A 19,579-nucleotide genomic window follows, 5' to 3' on the forward strand; every position below is an offset into this window, starting at 1 on the left:
ATCAATTATTGATTCTTAATTTCCATCTCACATGTATCAATTTCTGTCTCTTCATATTGCTTATTCAAACCCTAAAACCTTCCATTTCTACACTATTTCTATTGTTCGGTTGGATTTCAGATCTGTATTGATGTGAAGAAGGGAATGGGAAAGTTGAAGGTTTAATCTTCCAGTGTCGAAGACTATTCTGGTGAGCTTGCATCTTGTTGAGGTAAGTGTAAGTCTCTTGCTTTACAATCATTCTTGTTCAACCTTGTGATATTTTGATTTGGATCTAAGTAATTAGTAGATTGTTTGGTTGTTTAAAGTTCAAGGGGGTGACATCATATTCTCCTATTGTCAATGTATTTGTTGTTGTAACAACAAAATTGTCTTTCTTTTGTGTGGCTGAAAGAAAGCTGTTTTATGAGATAGGCTATTTTTTGTGTATTTCTCTATAATTGTTTATATTATGGATTACTTGAAACAATTTTTTTTTTTGATAATCTATAGGTTAGATCTTATATGGAGGAGACTAATATCATAGGGTAAAGGTTACAGCGTAGTGAGCTCAGACGTTGTTGTTGTTATCCTATGTTGTGATCGAGTCCATGAAATAGTCACCACCTCATTTTATGGCGTCTGTTTTGAAGTATCTCGATAGGAGTACGGATATAACTCGTATCTTTCATTTTGGAAATCCTACTGAACGTGAAAAAAGATTTTATACTGCGGTATGTTGGCATACTTTTTATTTTTTGTTTTGGGTTACTTTATATTGATAGTAGTATACTAAACAACTAAAAAAGAGAATCAACTAGAAATATAATACGTTTTGTTTAGGGACAAAACGGAAACTAATTACAAAACGGAAAAAAAATGCGAGTTCAAAATGGTAAAATGTTTTTTTTTAAACAAAACTCTATTACCTTAATGTCATCTTGTTTCAATAGGTTATCACTTCTCAAATGTCATTTTGATAATGCTTTTTCAATGGAATCACATGTAGGATTTTCAGTATATTTTTTAAGTATTTAACTATGTTCATCTCTATATCCAAAACAACATTTTTAGTTTTAATGTTAATTACATATTTATTTATTAATGTTTGCATATTTAATCCCATAACTACTCAACAGAGAATGAGTTGATGGCGGTTCGATTAGAAACGGAAGAATTCAGAGAAGCTAAACAATCAAAAGATCTGTATTTGGCATATCGCAATCAACTAAAAGGGCTTGTGAGATGTTAGCTATGGAGAACAAGAACCGACACCGTCAAGTTAGTTATAAAATTGCAGTTTCTAATGGCAGGTAAACAATGATAAAGTTTTTAGTTATTTGTTTCATGAAAAACCTAAGAAAGGCCTATTATTAAGTTGTTAAGCAACACAAACCGCAAGTCGTGTAACATCTACTAGTATTTGGTTAAACTATTTTGTTATTATGATATACTTTAAGTATTCATATAGGAAATATTTTAGTTTTAAAATTTACATTTCAATTTATCAATTTGTTCTCACCAGAAGTGGAACCATATCTTCTACATGTGTTAGGTCAAATTGGGATGTGTGCATGTATAGGGGTGTAAATGAACTTTGCTTGAGCTCAAGCTCCGCTCGTTTTGACGTACGAGAAGTAGAGCTCGGACTCTTTTTTCTGAAGCTCGAGCTTGGTTTATGAGTTGTTTTAATCAAGCTCAGGCTAATTTGTTTATTATTATTTAATTCTTTATTATTGATTAATTTATATACAGTTTTATTTTATTTTTTCATATATATTTTAAGGAAAACTTAAATGGCCTAAGCTAAGCTAGGCTCGAGGTTGTGTATCTTTTTTAAACACATATAATGACTGAGTAAATCATTTCTAATGGATGCATTAAGAAGCTTTCATGTGTTAAAAAAAAGGAAATAAAAAAAATCTGCCCACCTAAGGTGAAACAGGTTCGTGTTTGTGTATTTACTTGTTTCTGTTAATTTTAATTAATTTTGATTGTGTTTTTAGGAAACATGCAGTTTGTGGGTGTTGCTCAAATGATCGGACCCATGGATTATGAAAAGAATATGGACTTTCCCGGGTAAGTGGCAAATCGTTAACTATGTGTTTATGTTAAGAATAAATGAATAATAGTAAAAGGGTACGACAGTGCGTATCTTTTACAGTTGCATCATCAAGGAAAAATGGTTATTAGGCACGATTGGCTGAACTAAAATAAAAAAATTTAGAAAAATTTAGCTAATTTTTGGGCCTTCTAGGGAAAGCAAGATATATGTTTAAAGTATGCTCGTTCCTAATCTACCTATACTCTCTCATAAGTATTCTGTTTCAAATTCTGTTGTATGCTTATCAGTTTCTAATTGGATTGGTGTGTTGTTTAGGTATACGTTACAAACACGAGTATAGGGTTATGTTGATGAGGAATTAATTTGAAAGCTCTTCAATGAAAATGTCAAAGAGGTTGGATTCAGGTGATTGCAATGATGTTATAAAGGATCAGAGTGTTGAGATGCACATATGGATAGGTATAAAAAGAGTTTTTCTTTTTTACCTATAAAAGTAACGATTCTCTGGTGCTAAATTGATTTTAGTTTTTAGAAGACATATTTTTCTACGCATCTGTGGCTTTGTGCCATTCTAAAGTGGAACAAGTAACTACAGAAGACCTCTTAGAAATCTTACAAATTGAAAGAATAATCTTGAAAGGTATGACTTCACTTAACCCCTGACCCATAAACTTGGATCCGATTAATCCAGACTGAACCGTTTGAATGCTTACACAGACTCGACACTCGGTCTCTCTATCTGATGCGGATAACAGCTTGGAATCGTTATTGGCATTTAGTGACAATAATCAATAACATTTTTAGGCATTTTGGGACTATGTGGAGAAAAGGCAACTCAGGACCCTGAAGCTGAATGGTCATTTGATGGCGGTTATTTCTTTACCATCACAGCAGCCCCGACTGCAAGTGGACAACAGGTTACAGGTATGTTACTATTATCTTATGTTCTTTGTTACTCTATAAATAACTTGTGTGATAAATATGATTACAAAACATATATTAGTACGAAAATGATCAAACGTTTTTTTACAATCTCAAAAATTGGGTTTTTGGATATTGGCTCGGTTTGGGCCCAAAACCGACCCCTACCTCCATAAATATTACTTAAAATAAAAATATTACTCGGTTTAAAATGAATGTAACAATATTGTAACTCGAGTGGCTTTTATAGTAGAAAAAACATTGCGTATGTTAAAACAATATTGAAACTTCTTTATGAAAACATAGATGCGTATAGCATATATTGAGGTGAATGTTTTAAGCTATGCAGGGAACTCAATAAGAATGTATTGAGTATTCTACCAATGGTGGACCCCGGGTACAATACAAACTTTACTTATGAGTTATAAGAAGTTAGAGATATGAACAACTGAATGGTTAATCAATGTAAAATTAGGGTTTTTAATCAGTTATTAAATAAACTATTTTATAAATGGTTAATAAAAGGTTCTATTCGGCTTGCTTGACAAAAGAGTTTAATTTAGCCTGTTTGGCTAAAACATTTTTTTGCCGGTTTTTTCTAGAATAACGGAGATTCATTAGTAAGTTTTTCTATTTGTTAATTTATAAGTTATTAAATTTTGTTTAGAATGTCTTACTTCATATCAGTCGTTTATATATTAGTGGTCTCAAAATATACTTTAATCACGCGGCCTGTTTCGAACCATGTTTATTTTGGTCCAAACACGTTTTGACCCAAATAAATTGAACCTTTTTTTTCCATATGGCTTGTTGATCCAATATCAACCTTTTTCTTAAAACAAAATTGCCTGTTATGACCCAAACTAGATGACCTTTTCTTAAAAATGGCCCAGCCCAGCGGGTTTGACGCAAAATAAGTTCGGGCCAAAACGGGTCGTTTTAAAAATATTATCAATTTGGTTTGGGTCTACTAGTAGAAGATATAACTGAAATTTAGATGTGATGAATTTTGAAATATTTCTTTAATTAATTTTATTGAATATCGTTTTTGGGTGCAGGTCAACAAATGTGGAAAAAGATTATTTTTGCAAGTATGGGACAACAAAGATACATTATGCAATTACTTTCAAAAGTTTGTGTCGTTGTATACTAGAAAATACATTTTATTGTATGATATAAAACCATTCTAGCATATTCACATTGTTCAAAAAGATCAACAGCTAATAAACAGTTTTGAGTTATGCAACATTTTTACCTACATTTTGCAATAGAATTCATGGTTCATACCCTAAGTATAGGACACCAACTTCATTGCAATGAGACCACTGTTAGCATACTAATTAAATCTATGTTATGTTCTTGACTGCATAATGTGTTGAATAGAATGATGCATTTTTGTTTTCTTAAGTTATATTTCGTATTTGTCATTGCTCATTAGTTAATTACATTCTTTTGAGTAAGAAACAACAGTAGCATAAAAAATTTTTAAATTAGATGAAATTTATTTTTATTTTATCAATTTGAGAAAACAAAAGTTACAAGATTCAATGAAGACAAAATATTATTTATTTTATCAATTTGTGAATTCTTAGTCCGCTCCCATCATCAATCTCTATAATTACACTAAAACACACTATATTTCTCCATCTTGTTTAATTAAATAATATATTTTATACCTTTATCATTACTGTTTTCTCTCTACTTTACTCACAACTAATTCAACATATATTAAAAGATAAATACGGGGCAAACAAAGTTTCCCCAAATATACAAAAAATTCACTACATTTTTCTCTCCACCCTATAATTTACACTCACCACCATTCAAAACCCTATCTTATAATTTGCAAACTCCCATCATATAATTTTAGGGTATGAGTTGGGAATGCTCTTATGGCTCATTTATTGTTCATGTGTAGCTGGTAATGAGACTGTAAGTGGCAAAATGGGTGGTTTGGTAACAGGTTTACGGCCAAAAGAACTAATTATACGCATGGACACCATGAAAAAGAAACGTAATAGACAAGTATTACGTTGCAAAATTGTCACCACGTCGCGCGAGTACCTAGTTTTTATTCGCCGTATTACGGGGGTTGTTTTATATTATTTGTTTTTAATATTTTTTTATTTTTTGAATTTTATCTTTTTTATTATATGAAAGTTAATAATATACTTATGTTTTGATGATGAATTATTTCATAAATAAATGAGATGTTGTAAATCGGTTTAAAAGCTATATGAGTTTGATGAGACCCAAGACCTATTTATTTTTTTTACTATAAAATTGGTTTTTTAATTATAAATTTTATATATTTTTTTAAATAAATCATATATTAATTTTTAGTATATCCCTACTTTATAGGATTTTTATATCAAGTATTTGGTGATTTTGTTTTTATTTAATAAGATGTTATAACCCGTTTAAGTAATATCTGGGTCTAATAAAACCCACACCCGTGAATTCGCGTCAAATGAATGAGAAGCCTCCATTTAAAATTTGCAAGCAAATCTGGTAACTCCAAAAAAAAGGGAAGCAACCACATCGCGACACGTAAGATTTTTATGTTTTCGTTTATATATATTATAGATTTGTCTGGGTTTAACATTAAGAGGCAAACACCTCTACCTATTGAGTTGTCTCCACATTAATGATATCCCAGAAAACTGAGGGGGTTCGATTAAAACCTAGTAGAGTACAATTGTACCATTGTCTCTTAAGAGCACACACAGTGGAGCACAAAAGAAACCATCTCCCATGAACAAGGTTTTTTTCTGTCCAAATCTGGGGTTTTTCCCCCACTTTTCACTTTCTCATAAAAAGTTTTGTTCCCATGACCATTTCATTTATGTTTTTATAACTCCACTGGATAATATCTTAAAATTATTTCATTTACGCTTTTATAACTCCTTGGGATAATATCTTAGAATTATTTATGATGGTGGCAACATATAAACAACACAGATTTTCGTAAAGCATAAAGCAGACAAGTCTCATAAGGCTCTTAGCCTTAGCTTTATCCTTACATAATAAAGTGTGCTTGAATCCCTACATCCTTCATGCAATGATTACATTTTCAAGTGTCCGTTTCTGTCTTAACAAAGAAGCGTGGTGGTTTACCGGCACGAACACATTTTTCGTCAATTAGTTTCTTAGCAAATCTGTACAAAGACAAATATTTACGTTAAAATAATGTTCCAACTAGAAATATACGTATTATGAATTGTTAGGGTCATCCAATATTGAGTTATAAAGTTACGTACTCTATGAGAACCTCTTCGTTAGTTTCTTTCCTGTAGGGAACCAATGTGCCATCTTCTAAGTTCACTGTCGTAACTCTTTTTTTCAATAAAGCTTTAGCGACTTTATCCAGATAATCCAGATTTTCCATTGTAGCCATGTCTAGCGAAGCCGTTCTTTCTAGCTCACTCTCCTATGTTTCAATATCGAACATCAAATACTTAAAAGAAAATGACCAGAATTTTCATTTGATTGGTCAGTGTAGAAAACATCTCCATTTTACCAACCATTTTCTATTATGTTCCTATCACATTTTAATCATTAGTTCATGAGATTTTTAATCAACTAGTTTCAACCACTCGTAAAAAAAATCTTGTCGGAAGCTAAAATAATCTAGTTGGAAGCCAAGACTAAATCTCATCAATTAGCCAAGACTAAAGCCTGAGTTTTACAGACCGAATAAACGTCATTTTAAATATTTTATTTTTTCATATGTTAATTTGACAAATTTATTTTTTGGGTTTTAACGCTTTGGTATTACCAACAATGTTTATATTGTAACATTACAAACGTAACCAAAACCGACCAAATTCGTGTTGACGTATTCACCGCCACAACGCTTTGTACCGACAATGCTCGGGTTTACCAACGTTCTGGTTTTAACGAACAAATAAACATTGTTTTAAATATTTCATTTGTTTTAATGCCCGCGTTTTAGGATTTAGGGTAATGTGACGAGTACATAAGCATATCCGACCAGTCCTCATGCAACGCGTTGGGTAATTTACTAGTTTCATATAAACTTCATTTAACGAAATTTACCTCTTTAATCTATTATTTGGTATATTGTAACATCCTATTTTTTATAACAATAAATAAAAGAATTTTTTTACTTAATGGTGTATTATTATTTAGTTAAGTTAAATTATAAAATAGAGTATGGGCGTGGACAATAAAATATGGAATAAGGGATGGTGATGGGTCTTAGGTCCGTGGGTTTGGAAACGAATCGAATTGAACTGGGAAAACGATTCGAATCGAATAAGAAGAACGAACTGAATCGAACTTGAAAACGAATCAAATAGAACAGGGAAACGAATCAAATCAAATTTAAATTCAATTTGATTGGTTTGAAAATTTGATTCGATTGGTTTAAAAACTCGATTCGATTGGTTTGAAAAGCAAATTCGATTGGTTTGAAAACTCGATTTGATTGGTTTGAAAACTCAATTTGATTGGTTTGAAAACTTGGTTCGATTGGTTTGAAAATTCGATTCGATTGGTTTGAAAACACATTTCGAATGGTTCAAACTTCAGTTTTCTGGTTAGAGCTGATAAAGGATTACGATTGTGACATGAAATACTATCCTGGTAAGGCTAACGTGGTTTTCGACGCACTAAGCCGTAAAAATGAAGAAGTCATTGCAACATTGAAGTCTTATAAGTTTATCATTAACTCAGATCTTTTCGGAGAGATCATCAAGGTACAGTCTGAGGTGCTTATGGATGAAGTTCTAATGAAGAAGAAAAGAACCTTTGGACAGCAAGACGAGATGATGGAAAACACTCATGGTGTGAAGACTAGGTTTAACCATATGCGGATTCCATGCCATAAAGATTTTAGAGGTTGAATCCTAGATGAAGCTCATAAGTCAATATACTCGATTCATTCGGGATCCACCAAGATGTATTAGGATTTTAAGAGAGACTACTGGTGGCCGGGTATGAAGAATGATGTGGTAGATTATGTCAGTAAGTGCTTAACTTGCTTGTAAGTCAAAGTAGAGCACCATAAAACTTATGGGAAGATGCAGCCTTTAGAGATACCAGAGTGGAAATAGGAACACATCACCATGGTTTTCATAACTAAGCTACTGTGTACAGCTAAACATCATTACCATTTGGGTGATGGTGGACCGTTTAACGAAAAGTGCTCACTTTCTGCCTATATAGAGGCCATCTCTTCAGAAACGTTGGAAAATGTGTTCATAAAATAGGTTGTGGCTAAGCATGGAGTGTCGTTGTTGATTGTGTCTGATAGAGATACTCTCTTTACTTCTAGATTCTGGAAAAGGTTCCATGAAGCTATGGGAACAAGACTGAACATCAGTACGGCGTATCATCGTCAAACAGATGGGCAGTCTAAAAGGACTATCCAAACCCTTGAGGATATGTTACGTGCTTGTGTGTTAGACTTAGGAGGAAGTTGGCATGATCATTTGCATCTGAAAAAATTCTTTTATAACAACAGCTACCACTCAAGTATTGGTATGCCGCCATTTGAGATGTTTTATGGTAGACGTTGTAGAACTCCGGTATGTTGGGGAGAGATTGGTCAGAAAGGGATTGGATGTGATGATCAAGTCTCACCTTGGAAGGGAATTATTCGTTTCAGAAAAAAAAAAAAAGTTGAGTCCAAGGTACATTGGACCGTTTAGAATCATCGAACGTGTTGGCGAAGTGGCTTATAAACAAGATTTTCCTGAAGAGTTAGAAGGAATTCAACGTACTTTTCATGTTTCTCACTTGAGAAAATGTCTAACTGATGGCACGTCTCATGTGCCATTAGTAGACATTGAGGTTGATGAACAGTTGAACTACATTGAACAGCATGTTGAGATAGTCGACCGCAAGGAAAAGCAACTTCTTCATAAAGTTATTCCTTTGGTGAAAGTGATATCGAAACATCATAAAGGATCAGATGCCACTTGGGAAGTTGAAGAAGAGATGCACAAGTTTTACCTAGATCTGTTTAAGGAATAGTTAGGTTTTGGGGACGAAACCTCTTTTAAGAAGGGTAGACTTGTAACATCCTGTTTTTGATAATAATAAATAAAAGAATTTTGTTTACTTAAGTGTTATTATTTAGTTACGTTAAATAAAAACAATAGAATGTGGGCTTGGACAATAAAAGATGAAATAAGGGATCGAACTGGGAAAATGATTAGAATCGAATAGGAAGAACGAATCGAATCGAACTGGGAAAACGATTAGAATCGAATAGGAAGAACGAATCGAATCACACTAGAAAACGAATCGAATCGAATAGGAAACGAATCAAATCGAATTGAAATTCGATTCTATTGGTTTGAAAATTCGATTCGATGGATTGGAAAACTCGATTCAATTGGTTTGAAAATTTGATTCGATTGGTTTTAAAACTCGATTCAGTTGATTTGAAAACTCGATTCGAATGGTTCAAACTTCATTTTCCTGATGAGGTTTTAGTGGCCCCAGCCAGGGTCTCTGCCCCTTAGACCCTTGCTAGAAGCTGCTGCCCCTAGACCACGCTGCCAGGGGTGCTGCCCCCGGACCCCTGTTAGCTAGGGGTTTCACTAACCTAGAAGTATAATATTGTTAGAGGTAATTAATTGATACTTATAACTATTACACGGTTATACGTGCACAACTAAGGAGGGGTATTACAATTAACTCTGAGAGGCACAAGACACATGTGAGTTTCTAGCCTCATTTCCTCATTATGTTTTCTATGTTGTGTGCATACTCGATGTGATTAGTTAATACACTTACCTTAATTGGTAAGTGTATGATATGTGAATAATATATGAATGTTGTGTGAACGATATATGATGATATAGAAAAGGTTAAGAGTATGTATGAAAGTATATAATTATAAATATAAAGAAAGGTATGTATGGTAAGAGGCTGGCAAACCCTAATAATATCTGTGAAAGGAGGGTGGCAGACCCTAATAATATATGTGAGGTTATAGGGCGAAAGACTCTTTAAAACGTCGTAGTATGCATGTAAAGTAAGATAAAATATGAAACTACGGAAGAACGAAAGTATGAAAGTAAGAATGAAGGTATATGCTTATGTATGTACAAAAGAAAGTAAAGCAGGTTAAGTATGTAGTATGTGAACGTAATGTATGTTGCCTAATTAACTAGAACCAACTCAACGTAGCTGACTTTTGATAACAAATAAACGTATAACCTTACTAAACTTTAAGGGTCTTATGATAACACTCAGTTAAAGTACAAAAGTAGAAAAGTAACAATTATTAAAGTTTAGAGGTCATATGTTAACTATAAAGTTCACGGAGTAAACATAAATCAGTTAAAAACATGATTAACGACAAAAAATTATTAAAATTCATGTCATATAATAATTATATAAAAGTTTAAGGGTTAAAACGTAATTTACGTTTACATGGAGGATTTAATTGTAAATAAAATAAAAACTAAGAAAAAAAAAGTAAAAGAGATTTACCAATCATAATTTAAAACTGTATGACATTTCAAAGTGTTATAATATGAAATGTTGATAGATGTTTAGGTTGTCCTCTCTGAAGGGGCAACATAGCCCCTCCAAGTAATCGTCACGTAGAAAACGAGATTTTTAAGTTTTTCTTCATAAGGTCTGACTATGGTTTGTCGTCCATTTGTTACCCCATTATATATATATATATGATAGGGTTAACGTAACTAACAATAGTTTTGTAAAAAACATAAGAATAAATCTAAGCCTTTGGATCTAGAATCTAGTGGTTGCGATTGGTAGTTTTTAAAAACCGTATAGTTTCCTATTTACATGGTATAACGTCCTATTTAGGTGGTGTGCTATATTTTAAAACCTTCTCACAAAACAATTGTTTTTTATTTGAATTCTTATATATATATATACATATAGGATTGATTTCTTTTAAGAACCACTTTGAGTTTTAAGAACTCAACATAACAATTTTTTTTTTAATTTTTTTTATACGCATGTAATACGTAAGTGTAAGTAACGTAAGAAAAATTACAGTATTTTTTACACACCGAATCGACTTATTACACATGTGTAACTAACATTTAAACTTAGGTAATTTTCAAAAATACTTATTCACTCTTCTGATTCATTTTTTAATCAGATTTCTTCTCAACCACCATATTCAATACTCATTTAATTAAATGCTGGATAAATACACAGTTAAATGGTCAATTTTGATTTTGATTAGTTTACCAAATAGCCAATTTACACACAAACCTGGATACGTAGGTAATTTGTTTGGATACCAAGGCCTTTGAAAATTGCAGAAAGATGGAAATCAACCATATCAGTGCTAGCCTGAGTGAATATATCAACTAAGGGAGCTGAGCCACTAGCATTTAACCACCATCCAAAGAAGCCCCACTTTGAAGCCTTGTGTACGGTATATTTTGTCGCGGGTTTGCATTCACCAGTTCCTATAGATATGACCAAATATCTTTGATAGTCAATGGATTTAGGTTCACCGAGGTTTTGATGTTTGGCAATTTCCGACATTGCGATAAGAGTCTGTTAAGTCATAAGGGAAGAAACTATAAAGAATAGTGAAAAGAAAAAAAGAAAACCTTATAAACATATAGGGGAAGGTTAACGTACAAATGAAATTAATGTGCTAAACGTGAGAATCAAGTAGAGTAATTATATATACAAGTAGAGTAATTATGTAATTACATCATAGAGTAATTATTACTCTACTTGATTCTCACGTTTAGCCGTTAATTTCATTTGTATTTGATCCAAACCCTATATATATATATGTTTGTCTTTGGAACCCATATATGTTTAGGGTTTGGATAAACCACAAATGAAATTAACGTGCTAATTGTAAGAATCAAGTAAAGTGATTATGTAATTACATAGAGTAATATAAGAATCAAGTAAAGTGATTATGTAATTACATAGAGTAATACATTGTATTACTCTATGTAATTGTATTACTCTATGTAATTACATAATCACTTTACTTGATTCTTACAATTAGTACCTTAATTTCTTTTGTACGTCAACTTTATATGTGTGTATCAATGACCACTAGGTGAAGGTGGAAGTATTACAAAATATACGCTATTAGATCATATAATCAAATATTTTGTAATAGGAAGTAGTTGGAGATTCGTGGGAAAGCATATATAGCGTAGGTAAAGACTTCACTGAGGGAGGATACCCTTGTGACATTTATCAACTAATCATCGACACTTGATTCATAACGATTTTACTGACGGATAACTGATAAGTACCATGACCTCAAAACGGAGGTATCTTTTAGTGACACGTCACTGACGACAGATTCACTGATGATTACCAATGATCTTCGACAGCCACAACAATGATGGATTTCCAATCATTTTCAAACACTAAAATAAAGTAATAAAAATAATTAAAAGTTTTGAAATATTAATATATAATAGTTTTTTAAAAGAATATATATATATATATTTTGATTATTTCATTTCTCTTTCGATTTATTTTAGAGTAGGTGATCGTTCACTAGGTTGATTTTTTTGTTGATACTGAGCAGAACGATTGTCAGTATTTTTGGTTGATTTATAAGTATGTTTTCTTCCGGTGTACTCAAGTGATGGAATTGAATATATGTGAACCATAACCAACTACAATTTATCAAATTCAATGTCTATATGTGTTATTACCGGGTTGTTTGCTGCCACGCCACCATCAATGAGGTGAAATTCGAATGTAGTTTCCTTTTCCTCATTCTGTGAAAAAAATTATAAAATATACAATGATTATTACTAAAATCTAAAATATGTATTTCACATTAACCTTCCCATATATATATATATAGAGAGAGAGAGAGAGACTGGTCGAGAAATAACTTAAAAAAAGTGGGAAACTTCAGAAGTCTTCAATTAACATGTAAAACTTCTCATCTTCAATATTAAACAAATTCATTTTTAATGTAAAAAACACATTTTTACATAATCCTTTTAGTAGGGGGCGGCTCGTGCATAGGCAATGTATGAGACCAGTCGGGGCAATTAATTTTTTAGGGCACAAATTATTATATATATATATATATATATATATGAAAAAGAAATATGTATATTTAATGTTTTACTCAAATTATACAATAACTAGGTAGGTCTAGTGTTAAAAGAAGTATTACATCTATACAAAAAGTTTTTTACATAACCTAAATCATAACCATGTAAACCCATTTAAAAATTTAATTGTTTAAACCAAACATAAAATCCATTTACATAAGGCCCAAAAAAGATTTTCTTATAATATTTCGTTAATCGTTAGAGTCTACGGGCCTTTTTATTTCAGTTCGGGCGAGACATATAAATTTTTGGAGACGGTCCTGCCTTTTAGAGATTTTTACATATAAACACATGTTATAACCGTTTTAAAATATATATATATATATATATATATATATATATATATATATATATATATATATATATATTTCAGTTAAAAAAGGTTTTTTTTTCAAAATTAGTTTTTTTTATTGGAATGTATTTTACAATTCTACATGTATTTATAAGCAAAAAGTCCAAAAAAGTTTATGATAAAAACTAGTTTTTTACATTTGAAATCGAGCTTTATATTATATTTTTTACATATAAAATGAATAATTTCCTAAATTCTCACTTTTTTTAAGTTCTCTTTTGAACCTGCCCATATATATATATGAGATAGTAAACTTACAAACTAAAAAGTGAAGAATTTATAAATCATGTCTTTTACGTGTAAAAAACACTTTTTATATAATCTTTTTTGAGCTTTTACATATAAACACATGTACAAGTTATTTTCATTAAAAAAATATTAAAATCAGTAAAAATTTAATATTTTTTACAAAATTAATTTTTTTATTGAAATGCTTTCTACATGTATTTATAAGCAATAACTCCAAAAAAAATTTATGCGAAAACTAATTTTTAATGTGAAATTGAGTTTTATAATATATTTTTACATGTAAAAGGCATCGAGTTATATACACACACACACACATATATATCGAGAGAGAGAGAGATGATTGGGATCGTGTATGAACATTTGAAAATTGAGAACTTTGAGAATCATTTGGGACCACAAAAAACTATATATATATGTTATCGGTTCAAGACAAAATAAACAAATTTTATAAAACCAAAGCAAATGTGAAAATAAAATATGTAAAAAAAAAAACGTTTATCTAGTATCCCGGTTTTATAAAAAACTGTTATCAATTTTGCTAAATTATACATATATGTATAATACTTATAAACACGTATGTACATATATATATATATACATGTTATTTTTATACACTTGTGCACAATCAACATACATGATAATGTACATATGTGTATATTATGTAACTGGAGATTAAATAATAATATACTAATAAAGAATTAGTTTTTGCTTTTTTTTAAAAAAAATATTTGTTAATTATTTTTTATTTTATCCTTCTAATAAGTTGATACTGTTCTTATAAAAAATAAAAAAGTTGTCAATTAATTCATATGTGCAATAGTGTTATATATATATACACACACACATACACACACAATAGTGGTTTATTGCATATAATACAACCAATGCATTATACAATACGCAGTATTGCCTGTATATATATCGAAATATATGCAAATACAACACTATTCCATGTATGCAAAACACACTATTGCATATCTATAATACAATACTAATGCACTATATCTGTCTATTTTTTATTTATTTATTTTGTTTTGCATATAATATAACAATATTTCAAATATACAATACAAACAATTGCATATATGTTATACAACACCTATTGCACATATAAAATACACACCAATGCAAATATACAATAAAACAAAAAAGTCAATGCATTACATATGTGCACTACAAAAAGTTTTTTTTTTTTTCTGATGAAGAATAACATATAAAAAGGATGAAATTTTTTTAAGTAAATTAAAAATAGTTCTTTATTAGTTTCTAGCTCTTTCTCTAAGAAAAAGATCTCTGTTGAACATCTCATATATATATAAAATAATATGAAACTCGATTTCACATGTAAAAAAATAGTTTTAACATAAACTTTTTGCTTATAAATACATGTAAATAACATTTTAATAAAAAAATTAATTTTATAAGGAAAAGTTTACCTTTTTTAACATATATATGTTGTAAACCACTTGTACATGAGTTTACATGTAAAACTCTAAAAAGATTATGTAAAAATGTGTTTTTATATGAAAAATGAAAAAAAAAATAGTATTTTTTACATGTAAAATGAAGAGTTCTCTAGTTCCCCACTTTTTTGAGTTTCCTCTTTAATACGTGAAACCATAAAAACTACGTAGTTTTGATTTAGAGTTCCTAAAATTATGATTTTTTTTCTTAATTCTCTTTCCTCTCCTCTAATTTAACAAATTTAGTAAACCCTTAATTCATAATTCATTATCATCCAGGAAGACAATTAAAAATAAAACCCTAGATTAGTTTAATTAGGAGAGAAAGACGATTAAGAAAAAAATTAACGTGTTAACTGTGAGAATCAAGTATAATAATTATGTAAATAAATCATAGAGTATTTATATAGTTATTTTTTTAATGTAATTACATAATTATTCTACATGATTATCACAATTATCACGTTAATTTTATTTGTATTAGATCCAAACCTTATATATATAACAATGATATCACCAACGCCAATTAAATATAATTATTTCTTTATCACTTCATATTTATTTTACCTTAGGTGATCTTCAACATATGGATTTTTTTGTCTCCAATGAATGAATCTTTCATTGGTATTTTTGGTTGGTTAAAGTATGTTTGCTAGCAGTGTTGTCAAATGGTGTAATTTCTTGTAGCATTGTTTAAAAGTGTCCTCAATTAAGTGGTGGAATTAAATATATTTGTGAACCACAACCGACTACTATTTACTAAATTTAACCTCTATATGTGTTATTACCGGATTGTTTGCTGCCACACCACCATCAACGAGGTGAAATTCATGTGTCTTTTCCATAACCACTTCCTCTTCCTCTTGAGTGGTTTTCTTGTGAGTGGTTTCAAAGTAATGTGGTGGAAGATAAGTTGGTGCTGCTGATGTTGCAATGCAGATATCTGACAGATTGGCATTCATGTATGGTTTTTCCTTAAGCTGTCAAAATAGGAAGATCGTTGTCTAAATTGCTTCAATTTCATGTAATCAGAAAACATAAAAGCATAAAAGGTACACCTGCACGCACACCATTGATTTACTATTCGCACGTCACTTACAAAACATATGGGCCATATGAGTTTTTTGCCAAATCATATGGTCCATATATGGCTGATATGAAATGGGGATGATATCAAACAAGCCAGTATAAGGCATATGAGTTCATATAACTTTATGACATTGATTGCTAAGACAAAATGTGTTGTGTTAAAATTCATGTGTGTCGTAGAGTTAACAATTTGTTTTATACGACTTGCATGATTGGACAATTGTTAGCGTGCAAATTTCGTGGTGGTGTAAGTATAGCATCATGGAAAGAGAAAACCTCAAAGCTAGAAAAGATTGTTGGTTGGAGTCTTTTGATGTCAAAGGTAGGAATCACCACATTAGTTAATGTGTCTTTTAATTTTAAATCTTCTAGATGTTCCTGTATGCAATTTCGAAGGTACTTCCCATCATACAATGGCCCAAATATGCTCTTGACTATCTTTGTTACCATCCTGAATTTGTACATGACATAAATACTATATCAATAATTCTCATCTTACTCATTGAATCAGAAATTATAGTCTAAAGCACATTTGTGTTTTTCATCTCCATCTAGTTTTTCGACCGGTAATTCAAAAACTGGTTTATATGAGCCGATAATACATTAATACTGGTTAAACCAAATGTCAGGAAAGTAAGTCGCAGGTACATTTTAGCATGGTAAATTGGGCGAACGGTAACCACCGGTAATGTCGGTTTATACCACAATACCGGTTTAAACCCAATGTAAGTTTTACAATTTAAACTTTAAAACAAGAGACTTTTAATGGCACATATTTACCTCCAATTAAAAATTTTAATCTAGCGTCATTTCCTATACAATCAAATCAATTAGTTTTAATCTAACGGCTTTTTCTACCATGCAATCATGTACTTTTGGATTATGTTTTGAGTCAAAGATGTATTCTTATGAAATTACTTTCTCCGTCCCTCTACAAGTGTCATAGTTTGAAAAACACAAAATTTAAGAAAGTTTAAATGATTGTACTTTTTACTTAACAAATGACTATAATACCCTTAACATATATAAAAAGACAAAATTTAAGAAAGTTTGAATGATTGATTTGTGTAAGGGTAAACTTGGAAATTAGTTAATAAATTTTGAAAGGGACGGAAGGAGTATAAGATTAACTAGTCAACAACTCGGTTGAACCTTCTGGTACCACCATTTCTAACCTCAACCAAATAAGATTCAAAAATCGCCTTTTTAAACATTATCTATTTTCATCCTTATAATTTAACTAAAACTTATCATTTCCTAGTATCATCGCAGTCTTCTTTTTAAACCTTCAAACATGACACATCATATTCCCATCCCCAACATATCCATGTTTTTCGAATATATTGATTTTACTAGGATATAGCCTGTGTAATACACATGTGGTTAGAAAAATATAACAAAAAAGTTAATTTAATAATATACGTAATAAAATACCTTATGAAATTATTGGATATAAATAATTTTTTATAATTCATAAATATCTAAAACCTCATTTAATACAAATTATACAACATTTAGAGCATTTCTAACCCAACCCCTAAATTTATATGATGAGAGTTTGTAAATTATATGGAGGTTTTGAGTGGTTATGAGTGTAAATTATAGGTTGAAGAGAAAAAATGTAGTAATATTTTGTAAATTTGAAGAAACTTTGTTTGTCCTTATTTACTTAAAAAATTTGTTGAGTTGGTTGTGAGTAGATGGGAGAGAAAACTGTAATGATAAATGTATAAAAAATATTATTTAATTAAACATAAGAGAGAAATATAGTATTTTATAGTGCAATTATAAAAATTGAGATAAAAGGATGGACTGGTAATGCTCTTAAAGTTACATTTGTAACTTTGTTAGTAATTATATAAATGGTAATAGTATTAGTTGACATCCTAGTCGGCTACTCTATTTGAATGATATGTGAAATAACTGTTTTACTTTAATAAATAGGTAGATAAGTTGCATGATATTTATTGATAAGATGCTGGAGATGACGATAAATTATTCTAATTTAAATTTCATTTTAGGCTTCAAAGAGTCTTAAAAAAATTTCTCAAACTTTAAGTGGATTACTATATTAACTTTTTAGGCTCCAGATGGGGTTGAAATTAAAATTTCAATTTATAACCGTTGAAATTTCATCAAAAGGTCGATTGGTCTCGATTGGTCTAATGATAGTCTCATGACTTTTCTTAAGGGGGTTATGACTTCGAGTCTCATTCGTGACAAAATGTCATGCGTGAGTCAGTGGTACTACCACGGTTGGCCTAGCTTCTGGTAGTGTGCTTCCCCTGAAATTGGTGCACACGGATGGCCCGACAGGTTTTTTTTATCGCTAAAAAAAAGTAACAGAAATTTCTATTCATCCTAATTCAACTGTATTTACACTATAGATTTGAATTACAAATTAATATTACTATACTTTGTCTATTTAAGTTAATTGAGTTCACGTATTACCAATCTTGATGGAAAATCATGTGGCTCCTTTGACGGTAGAACTTTATGATTTCATTTGCAGCAAACAAAGGGCGGCCTTTTTCATCTGGAGCCAAATCGCGGCTTTTTTTATCTGGAGCCGTTAACATGGCAGTGATGAGACCACCGGTGCTTGTACCCGCAATTACATCAAAATAGTCTGCTATTCTTACATCATTATCCTCTTCTAATTCCTGCACAGAAGTTCAAATCAGGGAAGTCACAAATCCGATTTTAACGGTTTTTAAGTCAAACAAAACAGTTAGGAGCAGCTTTTGACCATTGTAAACCAAAACTAAGCCGTTGATAAAAAAAACCCACAGACCAAGAGAAGATTACTATACCTTTAGTTTAGTTTCGAGAAAGTCGAGAATACCAGCTGGGATGAGGCCTCTAATTCCGCCACCGTCAATGCTAAGAACTGTGATCAGTTTGCCGTTAACTGGTGGCCGTTCTGTCGTCTTTGTTCTCTCCATATGTTTATCTGATTTATAACTGGTGAGTCCACTTGGGTGAATTGCGTCGCTATTTGTAGGCTCATGTCCTGTTTACTTATAATTTAATTCTTTTAATATATTACATTAGTTTTAAACCTTTTTTTTTTTAACAGCAGAAATATCTGTTTTTCATTTTTTTGGGTTTTGATTCAATACAAAGTTTATATTATTGTGAAGAATATAATATTGGTTGATCGACGTTGAAAGTATCTTAAAGGCCTTTTAAATTACGTCACATAAACAATCTTTTGTTAGTAAGGACGGTGTAAGGCCCCGATCCCGGTGTCTTAAATTTCATGTCGGATTTACTCATGAAACCAGTTCTATAAATCAGAGTTAATTAAAACTTTTCGCGGAGATGTTAACTATAATCATTCCTTACAAAACATACAAACTTGTATTTAAAACGTATCATAATACAT

General features: G+C 30.8%; 1 protein-coding gene across 1 annotated transcript in view; it reads right to left on the reverse strand.

The window, feature by feature from the left end:
• The window catches only part of LOC143588700 (patatin-like protein 2), a 119,278-nt gene extending 100,117 nt beyond the window's left edge, over positions 1-19,161 (reverse strand). The window contains exons 1-6 of the mRNA XM_077069634.1: positions 19,005-19,161; positions 18,643-18,854; positions 16,468-16,642; positions 15,891-16,082; positions 11,195-11,485; positions 6,226-6,395 (exon numbers count right to left, since the gene is read on the reverse strand). Coding sequence (XP_076925749.1) covers positions 6,226-6,395; positions 11,195-11,485; positions 15,891-16,082; positions 16,468-16,642; positions 18,643-18,854; positions 19,005-19,136 — 1,172 coding nt within the window. The 5' untranslated portion in view covers positions 19,137-19,161. The remainder of the gene's footprint in view (positions 1-6,225; positions 6,396-11,194; positions 11,486-15,890; positions 16,083-16,467; positions 16,643-18,642; positions 18,855-19,004) is intronic.
• Positions 19,162-19,579: the final 418 nt, after the last annotated feature.

This window comes from Bidens hawaiensis, unplaced genomic scaffold, assembly GCF_021521415.1.
Source record: "Bidens hawaiensis isolate Kalapana, Puna unplaced genomic scaffold, B.hawaiensis_p1.1 tig00036715_1, whole genome shotgun sequence".
NCBI lineage: Eukaryota > Viridiplantae > Streptophyta > Magnoliopsida > Asterales > Asteraceae > Bidens > Bidens hawaiensis.